General features: G+C 34.9%; 4 protein-coding genes across 5 annotated transcripts; 1 reads left to right on the forward strand and 3 right to left on the reverse strand.

Annotated features, from left to right (window-relative positions):
- Positions 1 to 933: 933 nt before the first annotated feature.
- Positions 934 to 6403, reverse strand: LOC115237086 (mitochondrial coenzyme A transporter SLC25A42). Its single transcript, XM_029809926.1, has 6 exons — positions 6287 to 6403; positions 3010 to 3262; positions 2393 to 2718; positions 2015 to 2280; positions 1530 to 1704; positions 934 to 1163 (listed from the first exon to the last, which is right to left on the reverse strand). The coding sequence occupies exons 2-6, from the start codon at positions 3163 to 3165 to the stop codon at positions 1022 to 1024; spliced, it is 1065 nt and encodes a 354-aa protein (XP_029665786.1). The 5' UTR covers positions 3166 to 3262; positions 6287 to 6403; the 3' UTR covers positions 934 to 1021.
- A 177-nt stretch (positions 6404 to 6580) lies between these two features.
- LOC115237074 (splicing factor 3B subunit 2) lies at positions 6581 to 10558 on the forward strand. Of its 2 annotated transcripts, none has more exons than XM_029809912.1 (5): positions 6581 to 6666; positions 6971 to 9022; positions 9140 to 9818; positions 9888 to 10048; positions 10116 to 10558. In XM_029809912.1, exons 2-3 carry the CDS (start codon positions 6980 to 6982, stop codon positions 9206 to 9208), a joined length of 2112 nt encoding a protein of 703 aa, XP_029665772.1. In that variant the 5' UTR covers positions 6581 to 6666; positions 6971 to 6979; the 3' UTR covers positions 9209 to 9818; positions 9888 to 10048; positions 10116 to 10558. The 2 variants fall into 2 exon arrangements, with proteins under 2 accessions (XP_029665772.1, XP_029665764.1); XM_029809904.1 differs by having other exon boundaries at positions 6598 to 6805.
- On the reverse strand, positions 9577 to 13936 carry LOC115237070 (GPI ethanolamine phosphate transferase 1). The gene is made up of 8 exons (XM_029809893.1): positions 13337 to 13936; positions 12836 to 13056; positions 12537 to 12762; positions 12168 to 12453; positions 11646 to 12084; positions 11108 to 11444; positions 10565 to 10940; positions 9577 to 10289 (listed from the first exon to the last, which is right to left on the reverse strand). Exons 1-8 carry the CDS (start codon positions 13651 to 13653, stop codon positions 9861 to 9863), a joined length of 2631 nt encoding a protein of 876 aa, XP_029665753.1. The 5' UTR covers positions 13654 to 13936; the 3' UTR covers positions 9577 to 9860.
- Positions 13937 to 14862: 926 nt separating this feature from the next.
- LOC115237298 (optic atrophy 3 protein homolog) lies at positions 14863 to 16151 on the reverse strand. The gene is made up of 3 exons (XM_029810243.1): positions 15882 to 16151; positions 15574 to 15763; positions 14863 to 15507 (listed from the first exon to the last, which is right to left on the reverse strand). Exons 2-3 carry the CDS (start codon positions 15713 to 15715, stop codon positions 14993 to 14995), a joined length of 657 nt encoding a protein of 218 aa, XP_029666103.1. The 5' UTR covers positions 15716 to 15763; positions 15882 to 16151; the 3' UTR covers positions 14863 to 14992.
- Positions 16152 to 16188: the final 37 nt, after the last annotated feature.

Below are 16188 nucleotides of genomic sequence, written 5' to 3' on the forward strand. Positions count from 1 at the left end.
CGTTGAATTGTAACAAACTATTGTTGTTCAATAATTAATTGTAATATAGCAACGTAATGTTATGCTAAACTTTTTTTACAATATTTCAAATTCTGAGCTTTATTGTCACTATAGCAATTGCAGTCGCGTTTATTGAAGAAACATTTATTACTCATTACTACGTTGAAATGAACCAAAAACAATTACATTGCAAATATTATAATTAAATCATAATCTGAGTGTTGCAATTTCTAACTGTACAATATATTTCGATATCTTACATGATCTTAAGAATTGTTATCTTAAAGTTTCTTGAAAATTGAGTATTTTGACATCCAAAATAAAGGGTGCTATATTCGATTACACGATAATTTAGAATGCAAAGTATACCAATTTATATTTCATTTTTTTAAAAACTTCATAAGATGATTAAGGCAAGTCAAAAAACATATTTTCATATAATAGCCAAATCAACATACAGTGCACATATTATAATTTTGTGTATTATATGCACATGTATATTTATTACATTTTTCTTCAATGATCTCTATATAACATTCGGAATAACAATATATGTACATAATATTTAACAATTTGTACTAATGATCTTTTCCCTGCTTGCTTTTGGCGGAATGCCATAAAATAACAAAGTAATTAATTGTCCTATCATTATAATGCATCTATTACAATATATCTTCGTTCTTACTATCAACGACGTTTTTGTGCACAAGTTTTCTTTTTCTTTTCATCAAATTAATTTCAGATTTATGCTTATTTTTCATTAAAATATATATAATCTATGTTAAATGATAAAATGATAAAATTATTAATTGTTAATTATATACAATTAATAATTATAACAATCATATGTATGTATGTATGTATGTGTGTATGTGTGTGTTTATATTTATTATGATTACAATAATTATCTAAAAATTTAAAATTATAATTATAATTATATATTTATAATTATAATTAACAATTATTATTCCGTAATATTATAACGGCAGCTTTCCAATATTTATTCTATTATCTATTAGTTCTATGTATCACTATCTTCACAAATGACTTTCCTTAGTGCGTCCCGTATTGTATCATGCGTAGCAAAGCTGATTCCAACTGCAATGGGACCTTTAACCCAATTCATGCTTAAGCCTTTGTAAAAAGCCATTATTCCTTCCTCCCTACAAAATGCAAAATTTTTCCAGGCAAAATGAATAAATAAACAATATAATTCTGCATATATTATGCAATTATATTTATTATAGAAGATAGCAAAATATATTGCATCTCATATCAATACATAAATGCATATAGCAGAATATATTGCATCTCATATCGGTATATAAATGTATTATGTGTATTATATTACGAAAAGAAAATTATTATATAATTAAATATTCTTTCGTCTTTTTTCAAATTTTTAAAAAAGATATTTAAATGTTTTGTTCTAGATGGCTATATCTTGTTTCTATTGATAATTCAACTACTTGAAATAACAAAATATAGTTATTATTTTATTATTACAGTATCTCTGATGCTATACTTACGTGTAAATCTTCGTGATAGTCGATGTAATCGTATGATAATGCTGGCCCTTGATCGCCGATGTCTGCATTCTCCGCCGCACAATGTCCAGTGGGTAGCTGCTTGTCTGACCGACCATTCCAGCGATGCCACCGCAAATGAGTGAGGTCGAGAATCCCGGAATAGTCACCGTGTACACTGTTCATCGACACGTAGCCATCATCGAACATGAAGCACGCAGCACTTCGAAATACGCCGCCGGTCGGGCTTGTCTCGCGTCGCTATTAAAATAAGTACCGTCCCAATATCAGGGGAAACAGGGTGCCCCCGACGTGCCCCATCGGTACCCTGCTTTACGATCATATACAATAGCCACTCTCATTCGTATAACCCACGACTCTTTTTCTTTTCGCATGTATGTATGCGTGTGTGTATATTTGATGAGTACAAGCACCGCCACCGCCAGCGGGCGTCAACAGAATTTATCTGTGTGAACAAATCGACTCACCAGTCAGTAAGTATCTCAACATGTCGTATGTGAAGAAGCTGCACCCGGCATAAGGGATTGCGCCGAGAAGCGTAGCGGTGAAGCCACGATAATACGCGAGAATTCCCTCCTCTTTGTAGATTCGCGAAAATGCCTGCCGTAGAGTCTTATATTCGGCCTTCAGAGTCACCGCCATTCTCGCCCGCATCAGGTCCAACGGATAAGTCATGGTCTGCGACGTGACGCCTGCAAGGGCACCAGCCAAAAAACTCGCCCATGGCTTTTTTCTGTAAATGATTCACAATACACAGAGATAAAATTTTCGCCAAATATCTTTTCTTGATTTATGTGGTTTGTTTGATGAATATATCTATTATATATAGATTTTCTATTTGGTACCTCTCCGCGCCATTCACCCTCAGGATTCTCTTCCACTGTTCGTGTGCCGTAAACTGCACCGCAGAATATGGCACGATCCTAATCATGGTAGCACTATTTCCACGCCATAAGCTGAGGAGACCTTCGGTACGCAACGCTTTGCTCAAGAAACCTATCGCCGCTCTGGCCGAGTAGGGCTGTTTCGAGATCTGAAAATTGATCTTCGTGCGGTCTAACGGCGCTATCGTGGTCTTCGCCAGAGCGCCTGCTACTGCGCCAGATACTAAGCTCGTCCAGACTCTTTGAGTATTCGAAATCTCTTTTCCGCTGCATTTTTTCTGCTTGTTCTGTAACATAAAAATGTTTTTGTCAATATGTAAAGATTACCATAAATATGTATATATAATGATTATAATTCTAGGATATTATTTTAGCACGCAAATAATTTTAAAGTCTTTTTATGGCAAACGAATGACAAATGCTCGCGTTATGGACCTGATATAATATTATATAATTTGCATATGTGACGATATATGATTAAATAAGAATATTTAATTCCAGGTTTTTCTCATGTTTTTTCAGAAAGTAAACATCCTGTGTTATAACAAATACAGCTCGTTTCCAATGCGTTTTCTTACCGTGATATCCACATCTTGCCTCTCCATTGGAACCGATGTGGCAGGCGATGTTGACGAGACGTGTTTTCCAGCGATCGGCAGCACAGCAACTTGAATGCAGTGTTCGAGAACCACTTGACCACCGGGATCGCCAGGACGGGTCGCATGTCCGCTCATCTCTGGTGTTTGTTACTCCGTTACCGATGATCTCTCATATAGATCGTCGTCTCACTTTTCGTATCGCTGACGTACGTGAACCAGGATAAAATAAGCACTGCAAATATATCGCTCATTTTATGGAGTCTCTTAAATAGCAAAGATAACGAAATATTTTCAAATTTTTGAATTTTTATATGTCGGATTAATATCCTAGAAAAAATTAAAAATTAGAAATTAAAGAATATAGATATTCTAACTTTCTTTCACGATTTTTATCGATTGTCTTCTTATTTCTCTTATATTTCCTTACCAACAATCAGTCCAAAATTGATAATTTTTGTCTGTAAGCTTATACCATCATTTATCTATATCATGGTATCTATGATACTAAATGCAATAACTTATTATTGTGTGAGATATAAAGTATATATCGCTTGATAAGGAATAGAATTTACATAAAAACAAAATAACTGACGATGAGTTGCATTACATAAAAAAAAAAGATAAGAATACGAGTCGAATACGATGAGTTGGAGTAAGAAACAAATGGAGAATGTTTGGTGTTATCTTTTACTGGTACTGGATGGATAATGCTGACGCCAATGAGCTCAAAGTACATGTCGTAATTGTAACAGATTTGCAATCTATAAACGTAGAAGCTATAAAGTCTAAGTGATGATAATATAAATGCCAATTACTTTAAATCCATATACGATATATTCTCATCTGAAAATATTTCCAAAACAACAATAAGAGACTTGTTCGATTTTAAGGTTTCTTGATAAACGTATTATATTGACTATTGAGTCTAAAAGTCTAAATGATAAAAATTATATACGAGCGTTTTCTCTTACATATTGTATATAGTCAGGTACAGTAATCAAAGATATAAAGATGTCAAGATCATTTTTTATTTTTCTAAGACAAAAAAAAACAATAAATTTTGATAAATACGAAAGTTTTGATTTTTTTTCTAGAGGGGGCTATTATGCCAAATGTGAAATAATGTTCAAGAAATCTAATATTTTGCTTGTACCATTTTTCTGAAAATAGATATCAATATATAAACGATTGCAATAGTGTTTTTCCTCATTCTTGAGAAATTTTTCCGTCTTTCGGACAAGTTTGCCTAACTTCTTTAATCATTCCAATTTTTCCAAATATTTATTCCTTTCTCATGCGCGCGTTCTTATCGCTCGTCATGTGGTACGATAATTGTATGTATGTATTGAAAAGATATAAATACAGTCATAAATGATTGTTTATGTGACAAATGTCACTATCGAAACACATTATTATATACTAATCTTTAAAGAGGAATATATCGCTGTTATAACAGACTATCTCATAACTCAGTATATGTATTGTTTTTCGGAGAAAAAACTACATTTGATAGAGTACAAATTATTCGAAAAAATATAAAATGACATTTTTTTCGAGTTATTCAAAGTTCAAAAAGACAAACTATACGGTTGCAAATTTACGCCACGTAATACTTGACGAATAAATTTGCTTTATAAGTGGAAACCATTGGAGTATTTTTAGAAATTTACGATATTAACATCCTGCTCTCTTGTAATCCAAAAGAAGATTTATCTCGAATCCAAATATATCTACGGTTAAACGCGAGTCTATGAAAATTGGATTCAATTCTCAGAGTGATCTCAATCCATTATAAAATATTATAAAACATGTTAGCGCGAAAATAATATCGTCGATCTTATGTAATATTATCGACCTATATAAGAATCTGCGAACAACGCGAGAAAACATGCACGATTGATGAGAGAGAAACACATTATATAATTATACAATTACGTTGTTAGAGCACGTGACAAACAAGTTACGGTACGTAAATGCGTGCGATCATCATGCTGTTATATTGGATATTATAGATTCTTCATTCGTATAGCCTTCAACTTTACTTAATTTTCTACGTTCGATTTTTGAATATTTTACGCTAATTAACGCAAATTTTATGCAAATTCAAAGTTTGTACTTGATCAATGATGCGAGAAGTTTAATTTAATTATTTTAATATTCTCTTTATTAATATGACCGAATAATCATTGATAAATTTATCGACATTAGTATATTAGTATCGAGCTTGAAACATTATTAACGAGCAATCTATATTTCATTAAGAAAAATGATTGGAGCATTCGAAATGCTAAAAATAACTTCATCGAAAGAATTATAAGTGCCGGTCTACAATAGGTGATTTAAGATTTAGCCTTTGTTTTAAGAGAAAAATTACATCGATCCTAGCCTCAAGCTCTAAGCTTTAAAAGATGGGAGTTGGCCAACTCGCTTAGGGCTTAGAGATTAGGGCTTAAGGCAGCGCGAGAAATGTTTAAGGCCGAAAATACGTCATAGTTTAGAGGTTAAGTCATAAGGTTTAGGGCTTAAATCGCCTATTGTAGACCGGCACTAAAGGTCAATATCACGTCACTCTAACACATAATTTATTTAAATTTAACTCGATTCTCGTTTTCTCAATCTGTTACATTTCTTTAAAAAATTAATTTATGTCCATCTAAAAAGCGACAGGGAATCGTTTAATAATTGGAGAAGAAACACGAGTGATCGAATGATATTACAAAAATGTCTAAGAAACGTTTTCCATTTCAGATGCCCTTTGGACTTTTGTATTGTTTACGAAACTGTCATAATCAAGATGTCGATGTTGCGAGAGATCGCCTTAAAGGTCAATCGTGACACCCTCAGCTCAGATGATTGATAAGAACTTTTTGTTTCTTTATTTATAGCTCTTGTTCACGATTTGAGTAACGACGACAGGAAATCTCCGAGTAAAGTGCGTCGACATGTAGAGCGACAATATACGTATATATGTATAACATTCCGCGGGGATACGTACTTTACACAATTGAATACTGCGTATCGCAAACGTGTATTGTGCATTCGTTTGAAAAGCCACACGTCATAACTAATTCATCTGCGCGGACAGAAAATACGGAAAACCTCTCGTGTTTCTTTCATTAAAAAGAACTATTGTCTCGCGACACCATAATCATCAAACTCGGCACAACGGAAAAAAAAAGATCGGATATTATTCGCGTTTTTTCCTCGTCAATCGATATCACTTAACGAGAATTACCAATAATATAAGCAAACCAACCTTGTTGTCTTGTAATCCTGAATGATAATAACGTTGTCTCGAAACAAATCACATTGCATTCCTAAACCTGACCACGTCCGCGACAGTCTGCAAACTGCGGACTCGAAACTCGAAACTCCCACGATTCAGTGTCGACGTGCGAGCGCATGCGCGGCGATAGTTAAGCCCATATCGGATTGGCTGTTGTAGCAAAAATTCTAGGGATTTTCCATCAGGATTCTAGGAATTCTTTATTCGCCAATCCGTATGTCCGATAAGTCAATCCTAGCCAATAATTTTCTATTCTCATGTATCTTGTTATTTTTAATCTATGGGCGAAAATGCCAATCTTCTAATCATATACTCTTTGATTTGCGTGTGCATCTTTTACACATAAAAAGGTAGGAATCAATCGCTGGGGAATGAGAGAGATGAAATTAAGATTTTAATGTGTAGCGAAAAATAACAACACTAAAAACTGCGTACGCGAATTTACACGAATGCATATATTCATGTGCATCGAATTAAATACTTAATAAGGTATTAAATTTAAACATATAATGTTTCACTCAACTTGTGCATGGTTTTAAGTTTACACTAAAACTTACTTACGTGATTTCGTTAGAAACGAAATAAATGAAGCGTTTAAATCTGTAAAAAATTATAAATATGATTAAGATTATATCCTAAATCTTTTTATTACAGCCATTCAGCATGGACGCTAAAACTCTTCCGAGTCTCCTGAGCTTGAAAGTGGCCCCTCCATCAGAATTACAAAATCAGAATGTTGACAATGGAATTGGAGAAGGAGACAGCGGTTCTGTTAAGCTTCCGGCTGCTTTGGAGCAAGCCTTGGCATTTAAAACAGAGAGAGCCAAAGAAGTGGGTAGTGATCCTGACGACGTTATTTCTGACAGTAAATCACCAAAAGACGATGGCGAGGATGCTACTCAGATAGAAGATACCATAACGGAAATAGAACAAAAATCAGAAAAAATAGAATCTAAATTGAGTAAGACAAAAAAGAAGAAAAAGTCAAAGAGGAAGAGGCGCAATGCAGAAAAGAAGGATGCCGAACAGAAGAAGGACAATGTGGAGGGTGCTAAGAATAAAGAAGATTTGCCAGAAATTGAGTATATACAAGAAATACCGAGCATAAATGATTTAGAACCAATGTACCGTCAATTTGCTAGGGTCTTTGAAGCATTTAAACTGGTCGAACCGGAACCGAGTCCGAACGATGCGGCTGACAAGGGTGAACCTATCGGGCAGTATCCGCCAGTAACAAATATACAAACCACCGGCACCGGTGTACCGAGTAAGGTGCCACTGTTGGACGATTTCGACGACGATGCGAATCAGCAACAGCAACAACAGGGCACTGGTGAGAATGGTGCTCCACGACTATCTAAGAGAAAACTCAAAAGGCTCACACGGCTAAGCGTAGCGGAATTGAAGCAACTGGTAGGTCGTCCAGATGTTGTGGAGATGCACGATGTTACCGCGCGTGATCCAAAACTGCTTGTGCAATTGAAGGCGCACCGAAATACGGTCCCGGTACCGAGACATTGGTGCTTCAAGCGCAAGTATCTTCAAGGCAAACGTGGTATAGAGAAACCGCCCTTCGATCTACCAGACTTTATAAAACGCACCGGTATCACGGAAATGAGAGCGAGTCTGCAAGAACGCGACGATACGCGTACACTGAAAGCGAAGATGCGGGAGCGAGCGAGACCCAAGTTGGGTAAGATCGACATCGATTATCAGAAGCTGCACGACGCCTTCTTCAAGTGGCAAACAAAACCGCGCATGACGATTCACGGCGATCTCTATTACGAGGGTAAAGAATTTGAGACGCGTTTGAAGGAGAAGAAACCGGGAGAGTTGTCGGACGAGTTGCGCACAGCGCTGGGCATGCCAGTCGGACCGAATTGCCAAAAAGTACCACCGCCGTGGCTTATAGCTATGCAACGTTACGGCCCGCCACCGAGTTATCCGAACCTCAAGATACCCGGTTTAAACGCGCCCATTCCAGAGGGTTGCGCCTTCGGTTATCACGCGGGTGGATGGGGGAAACCGCCGGTGGATGAAACCGGTAGACCGCTTTACGGAGACGTGTTTGGCGTGTCTCGCACATCCGGTGCGGATGCGATGGATGAGGAGATAGATCGGGGAATGTGGGGCGAACCGGAATCGGAGTCGTCGGGCGATGAGGATGAGGATGAGGACGCCGAAGAGGGCGGCGAGGGTGGCGAGGGCGAAGGAAAGGATGGAGATGACGACGCCAGCGGATTGGTCACGCCCGGCGCCGAAGGCTTGATCACGCCAAGCGGCATCACGTCGATCCCGGCGGGTCTGGAGACCCCAGAGACTATCGAGCTGCGGAAGAAAAAGATTGAAAGCGAGATGGAAGGCGGCGATACGCCCGCATTGTACACGGTACTGCAGGAACGCCGTACGGATGGTTTGGGTGCCAGTATGATGGGCAGCACGCACGTGTATGATATGACGGGTGCAGCCGGTGGCCAGGCGCCACCGTCTGTAATCGCTGCGCGTCGCGGCGGAATCAGCGGTAGCACAAGCGATGCTCGTGCGGAGAAGGACGGGGCGGTGGAGCTGACGCTTGATCCCAGCGAACTGGACCTCGACTCCGAAGCGATGGCGTCCAGGTACGAGGAGACGATGAGATCGAGACAAGCGCATCTTAGGAGAGAAGATCTATCGGATATGCTGCAAGATCATGTACAACGGCAAAAGGTATGTATACTATCAGTTACATTGTGTATATATCACATATAAATATATTACATGCGTATAATTATATAAATAGATATTGTAATTTTGAACTGTATTACTTTTGTTTTTGTGTTTCAGAGCAAACGCAAACGTCAGCAAATCCAGGACACGAAAACATCCAAGAAATATAAAGAGTTTAAATTTTAAACATTCTATTATTTTCCCGCGTGATTATGTATTATATTATATAGATATGAAATTGTTTGAGGTAGCATAAGATTCGATTTAATGTATTGCACCACTTTAACGAGATCACAAAACACTGTTTAATAGTGATTACAATTTTGTATTTCATGTTTGCCAAGCTATATGGTTGGACGATAATAAATCGAATCAGCCGTGTATATTTACGACATACACATTGACGACAGTAATGGATTAATGATAATATATTAGGAGCTGAATATTTTTCAAAATAAATATAATTATATCCATTTTTTATGTAATACAAACAGGAACGACTACAATGTTGTGTAGAAAATGCAATTTTTTATCAGATACAACACACAGATGTATTTGTTCAATTTTTTAATTATACATTTCATTATAGTAACAGTGGCAACAATACATGGCACCAAATATGGATAGTTGATTCACACACAATTCATTAATGTAATGCACTGTCGTACTTCAAGGTTTCTTGTATTGAATTTTATATTGCAATCTATAATATATTCTCAAAACAATCGTCTATAAACAGGTGGATGTTTAAAATGCACGATTAAAACAACCCACTCAAACTTTGGTCCAACAAAAGGTAATAATGTAATTATGTCTCTTGTTATAATTATATATATAATTATACTATGTGCCTCTTTTGAGGTAGTAAATCGATCCGGAATCGTTTTAAATCCAATTCCATAAGTGGATATGAAAGACATCGCAACAGTACAAAAAGACAAGGAAGAGAAAGAGCGATAATAAACTTACTGATAGCGCTACCGATGTCGAGCCAACTGCCGTACGGCGTGACACAATGCATTAAAGGTAGCGATATGCAATCGCCTAAAAAAAGAATGGCTAAAGAAACAGGCTTCTTGTATTCTGATTCTAGTGAATAGCTCGCGCATCCGACTAGTATCAAGGGAATGCTAAGTTTGAAAAGTATTAAAGATGTCATTAAAAATGGAGAAAAAACAGTAACAAAGTGACGCGTCCAAGATGGATCAAACGAACTGATGCTCGCCATATTACCTGTGCCGAAGAAACACAATAGTATGTACAACATCTATAATAAGATGTTAAGGATATGTATAAATGATAATAGATGTGCCTCATATGAATTAAAAGAATATCGTTAAAAAATTAAAGATAACAGGTAAATTTTAGTTTGTTTTCCTAGAAAGAGTCTAAATAATATACAAGATTCCTTAGTTACAATATTAATTTAATAATCTATATTTTTCTCATTTGTCTAATTAATTAAAAATATCTGATATAAATATCACCAACTCTTCATGGAAATTCTTGTGTAACAATAAAAAAATCTTTTTAAAAGGATACAAAAAATGCTGCTTTGATCAAGTCTTTTGTAATCTTTTGTGTATTTCCTGAGCTCCTTGAAGTGGCTTGTAACCAACAAAGTAAATTGATTGTAAGTATAATGAAGAAGAGTGGCTCATAAGACGCAGACAATAATGTAAGAGGACAGAAAAATCCAAGCATTATGCCCAGCATTCTTCTCTTAGTTTCTGTTGGATAATACCAAATGCACAATGGTGTAGTCAGTAAAATAATCCACAATATCCAGTATCTACCATCGAGAAATTCTGTGTACACGAGGCTTGTAACGATTAAACGTAAAATTTCCATTATTCTCCGACTCTGCGATGTCTCATTGATAATCATTATCGACATCGCTACCAAAATGCCAATTATCCTGAAAGAAGAACTTAAGTCAATAAAAAAATCATTATTAAAAATACAATATTACTAGTGAAAGAAAACAAAAACCAAGCAAACTATTTAGCAATTTAATATCTCTTTTTTTATTAAAATATCGTTAAATAACTTTTAATGATGTAATTGTTTTCAATATAAACATACACAATATAGACGCGTGGATATGGTTCCACGACTGGCAATAAAGGAAATGCACATAATGCTATCGACGTCCAAATCATAAATACTGGTACATTTTCCGACTTTGCTATTCGTATCAATATGAGAGAGAGTATTCCTATGCTGAGAGCAAATCTATATGTTAATCCAACAAATAGTATTACTAATAACAACAGTGTGCCTCCGATATCTATGAAAAGTTTCTTTTTGTTTCTTTTTGCAAATACAGGCGTCGACGTAATTATTTTAGCAATGGCAAACCATATAGATATTATGGCAAAGCATATGTAGCATGGTAATCTCCAGTTGTTGCAATCTGATACTATATACACAAAGTATATCAAATATATTACATAACAAAAGATCCATTTTTTATAAGTAGAAAATAGTAAAAATCATGATTTGATCTAAAAAAAACTTAAGTGAAAAAAAAAGTTTAAGTTAAAAACTTGAAACTTATAGCAAAAAATTACATATCTTTTGTATCGACTTAAAAAAATGCATTTAGAAATAAATTTCTTACCTGCATGTCCGATTAATATTATTATCAGTAGACTTGCAAATCCGATATTTATAACTACTAGTAGAGAGATTCGCAAACATCGACGCTTTGTTCCAGTTATTTTCAAGAATAATATAACTATCCAGCCAAGCCACATTATCGACAGATATAGCAAAAATCGTATTCGCTGATATTGTCTGAAATATGAAAAGGCTTTTTTGCCAAAATTAATTGCTTCTTCACTCTCTCGAATTCCATCTATTATACTTCCTTCGTCAAAATATTCTTCGATTTTACGAATTCTATTATTTAATTGCATTTCTCGCCAATCAGTACTAGTCTCGCCATTTATCGCACGATTTCCAGTTACTTGATGTGCAAGTTGTTTTACATTGCTGAGTAAAAAATGTCCAACATATTCCTGATAATTTGTATCAAAGTATCGCCATGGTAATGCACCCTAAGAGAATATTTCATGTGAATATTTTAAATAACACATATATTAAATTATATACTATATATATATTAAATGCAAACACTTACTTCATTATTTACAGGAACAGGAATTCTTATCAAAGACGCTATCAGAGGAGCTATACTCGCTTGTTCAATATCTTGACGAAAGCCAGATAATTTTACTCCTGCTCCCCAAACAATTAATGGTGTTTCAGTCTCGGACGGCAAACCACTTCCATGAGATCCCCAATCTGTCATTCCATGATCTGCTGTGAATACATAAGCAGTGGTACCTTTTCCAAAAAAGTTCTCTGTCATATTCACAGCTTCTTCAATTCTCAGATCAACATAGTTCATGTTTTCAATATATTCCCTAAATTCAAATTTCTCTTTTATTAATGAATCTGCATTTTGTACTTTAAAACACTACAGCAATCAGCAACAAATTTTCAATACCTGGAATATGGTTTTTTAGCATGTCCTAGAGTATCACACCCAAGTAAATGAAAAAACAAGATGATTCCATTCTGATTTTTCAATGTTTCAGCTACCGAGGATTGTAACCATTCCAAATAAGCATTAAAAACCCATGAATCCAAGCGCATTGTCTGATTATTTAAATTTGAATCAAAATCCTGCCATGTGGAAGGATAACTTCTTCCATGTACATTTCGTTTGCTACCTGCCTTTTCGAGATTTTGATATAAGCATGAGTAAACAAAAATTGATAATGCTACCGCTTCCTTCTAGAATACCTTTTGTGAACATTGGAATTATATCTGGACTGCCCCAAGCCCAAGTTGCATAGCTTTGATTGAAGACAGAATCAAAATCCACTGGATTTTCCTGCCATCCCTTGAAGATAGCACTGGGATCCTCGTACAATCCTGCTGCAATTGCGACATGCCCTGGTCTTGATTCTGTAGGCACTCTTGTATGAGATATTCCCCAAACTCCTTTATTGGTCATTATATCTCTGCAAAACAGATCTAATTCACTAAAGTATGCAAATATTGAAACATAACAAAATATAAATTATATTATTATTAATATATTAAAATTTATATATATATAGACTATAATACAAATTTTTTTTTTAAATTTAGTATATATACTGAAAAGTAATCCAAATAAAATTAAATTCATCTCTTTCTCTCCCTCAATAATATTATCAATATATTTAAAAATTAATTAATTAAACAAAATCAAAATAAGAAAAGCGGAATTGCTCCGTTTTTGAACAATGAGAAAAATACCTGAGAAAAGGTGGTGGCTTATCTATGAATGTTTGAAACCTCAAACCATCCGCGATGAAAAGTAACACCCTTTTAGCCGGTGATCCACTCGGTACTGATACAACCGGCAATTCTTTAATGATAGGCGAATGAAAATTAACATCAAGCACACCCCATAATAAAATCAAATGCACAATCAATCCCCATAGACCGAACAAATAATCGTTGCCCGTTTCGATCAATTGCTTCTTATATTTTCCTGGATTAGACGATCTATTGTTTGTTATATTTTCCTGGATTTGACAATTCGCGATATCGAGTAACTTTTTCACGAACATTTTTAATAATTTTTAAAATTGACACAAAACAATACGCACACACGCACCTACGCTAAGTATTAATCTAGCAAAAACATATCGAGGTCGAAATATCGAACAAAAATTGTATAGAAACCGCTATTTTAAAATTTCTCCATTTTCTACTGCATTCTAATAACATGCGCATAAAACAAAAATTACATTGTCATAGCTTTATTTTTCATTCATTATTTCTTTTTTTTCATTATCTAATCAATGCACTTAAAAAGTTTGTCGTACGACAAATGTAATATCGGCCTAACGCTTTCTCTAGCCTAGAGTTCCTGTAATCAAAGTTAGGACAATACGCCATTTATAGCCAAATTGTTACGCGCCAATTTTGAATTGATACATTTCACTTGACATCTATACAATACATTTACGGACTGCGAATCGTCATCCATCCAGTCAGAACGAAGTAGCCAAGAATCTGATTGGATGATTGACGATTCGCAGTCTGTAATCCAAATCCGACCTGCGTCCGCAATGCTTAGTGTGACACGGGCTTAACGCTTTCTCTAGCCTAGAGTTCCTGTAATCAAAGTTAGGACAATACGCCATTTATAGCCAAATTGTTACGCGCCAATTTTGAATTGATACATTTCACTTGACATCTATACAATACATTCGCCGTACGGAAAGAATCTTTTAGGCCTAGTTCCACAATTTACTTTAACCGAAGATATGGCGGATTGCAATGAACGACAGCCAAATTTTTTATTTCGCGAATTTGATTTCGGCAAATTAGATTAGGCACGAGAAAATAAGATATCTAAGTAATTAAATTATTTGAAATTTGGAATTAAAGAGTATCTTTTTAACATTTTTATATTTATATCTTTTCGATCGAACAATTTATATAAATTTTGAGTATTTACTTATTTAAACAAACAAGATAGTTATTTTTATTATAAATCTATTAAGAATCAAAAAAATATAATTACATGAGAGGCATAAGTTACAAGAATAATTGTAAGAATTTTACATTTTTTAAAAACGCAAAACTTTAGATGCAAATTTTATTATCACATTTATCTACACTTGTTTTAAAATTATCTAGATACATAGGCAGATATATATATATATATATATATATATAAATATATGCATTTTTACATAACATATATAGTTAAAAATCTTCGCACAGGATTAGTACAATTAAATTGTGATTTGAAATTAAATTACAATATATAGCGCAAAAAAAAATTGTTATTATGTACATTTTGTTACGAATGCATCTTTTTTAATACCAGCAGCAGTCAATATTTGTATCTCAGATTATCTTCCTAAGTGATGTATTTCAAAGAGAAATATAAAACGTTTAACTAATTTTATCCATTTTTAATTCTTTATAATAGGTTATAGCACGCTCTATCAACGATCTGCTTTCGCTTTCTGTACTGGCTTCTGTTGTATTTTTACTATTTTTATTAGAACTCTTCTTCATATTATCCTCTAAATTATCATCATTGTTATTTATTTGCTGCAATACAGGTTCAGGTAACTTGTGCTTTGTATGCTTGGCCAATTCACCGATCGCACTTTGTAGGTAATGGATTCGAGCTTCCTGTTGCAAAGTAGTATTGTACAATGCCTGAATATCATCTGTAAACTTCTGTATCTGCATCTGACGGAGCTCCTCTTTTTTTGTCTCTTTTGCGACTTGTCTATTATACTCCAATATTACACATCCACCAGCTACGCCGAAAATAATCAACTCGCCCATTAAATTAGCACCCAATTCAATAGCCATAGTTTCGTTCAGTTTTGCCACCTTTGTAGGCTTACCAAGATTCATGATATACATCTTTGCTTTTACTTCCGCCCAATGATAAACTACAAACGTTGACAATTATACTGTATAATAGAAAGAGCTTGTAAACGGAATAAACAAATACTTACATTGAGCAGGTGGCATGATAAAGTAAGTCCTAAATATTGGATGATTCTTTGCTTGAGTGACGAGAAATTTGGCTAAAGGTTTACTGATTTGTTTGATAAAAAGTACGCCCAATTTAAGGGCTGGAAATACGCCGATCGGCATTTTCGCCGTTTAATAGAGCAACAGCTTCTCATCTGCTTTCTCGATATTCTAAAAGTTTTTCAATACAAGTAAAAATAAATCACAGAATATCTCGTATATTAAACGATAGATTCGGTTCGTCGAGTAGTTTAATATGTCATATATTTCGTAATCGCCGAATCATTACCTCACTTAAGAAATTATTTTGGAATATAATATAGCAGTGGTATTATAATTAATGTCATGACAGAGATCCCTATTTCTCTTTGAGTGCTGCAAGAAGCATTGTTTCTTAGCTAGAAAGATAAACCACGTGCGAACCTCGTCACATTGAGAGAGAGACAGATTTCCGCGAATAATAATAAATCCTTTTATAAAGGTATAGTGGATTGTGCGATCAATGACAAATGACAATGGACAGATGGACACCGACCTTCCCAGGTTGATCCAGGTTGATCATTGATTAAAGATTGAACACAGATGTCTGTAATCAT

Source organism: Formica exsecta, unplaced genomic scaffold, assembly GCF_003651465.1.
Source record: "Formica exsecta isolate Colony F162 unplaced genomic scaffold, ASM365146v1 scaffold1136, whole genome shotgun sequence".
Taxonomy (NCBI): Eukaryota; Metazoa; Arthropoda; class Insecta; order Hymenoptera; family Formicidae; genus Formica; species Formica exsecta.

Excerpts from the sequence above, each read along its gene's own strand:
- LOC115237298 (XM_029810243.1), bottom strand. The coding sequence starts at position 15,715 with ATGCCGATCGGCGTATTTCCAGCCCTTAAATTGGGCGTACTTTTTATC. Across the intron at positions 15,508-15,573 it reads TATCATGCCACCTGCTCAAT|TTTATCATTGGGCGGAAGTA; the intron begins GTAAGTATTTGT and ends CAACGTTTGTAG.
- LOC115237070 (XM_029809893.1), bottom strand. The coding sequence starts at position 13,653 with ATGTTCGTGAAAAAGTTACTCGATATCGCGAATTGTCAAATCCAGGAA. Across the intron at positions 12,454-12,536 it reads GCTAAAAAACCATATTCCAG|GGAATATATTGAAAACATGA; the intron begins GTATTGAAAATT and ends ATTTGAATTTAG. Across the intron at positions 10,941-11,107 it reads TATCCACGCGTCTATATTGT|GATAATTGGCATTTTGGTAG; the intron begins GTATGTTTATAT and ends TTCTTCTTTCAG.
- LOC115237074 (XM_029809912.1), top strand. The coding sequence starts at position 6,980 with ATGGACGCTAAAACTCTTCCGAGTCTCCTGAGCTTGAAAGTGGCCCCT. Across the intron at positions 9,023-9,139 it reads ATCATGTACAACGGCAAAAG|AGCAAACGCAAACGTCAGCA; the intron begins GTATGTATACTA and ends TTTGTGTTTCAG.
- LOC115237086 (XM_029809926.1), bottom strand. The coding sequence starts at position 3,165 with ATGAGCGGACATGCGACCCGTCCTGGCGATCCCGGTGGTCAAGTGGTT. Across the intron at positions 2,719-3,009 it reads GGCAAGATGTGGATATCACG|AACAAGCAGAAAAAATGCAG; the intron begins GTAAGAAAACGC and ends TTTATGTTACAG. Across the intron at positions 1,164-1,529 it reads ACTATCACGAAGATTTACAC|GGAGGAAGGAATAATGGCTT; the intron begins GTAAGTATAGCA and ends TGCATTTTGTAG.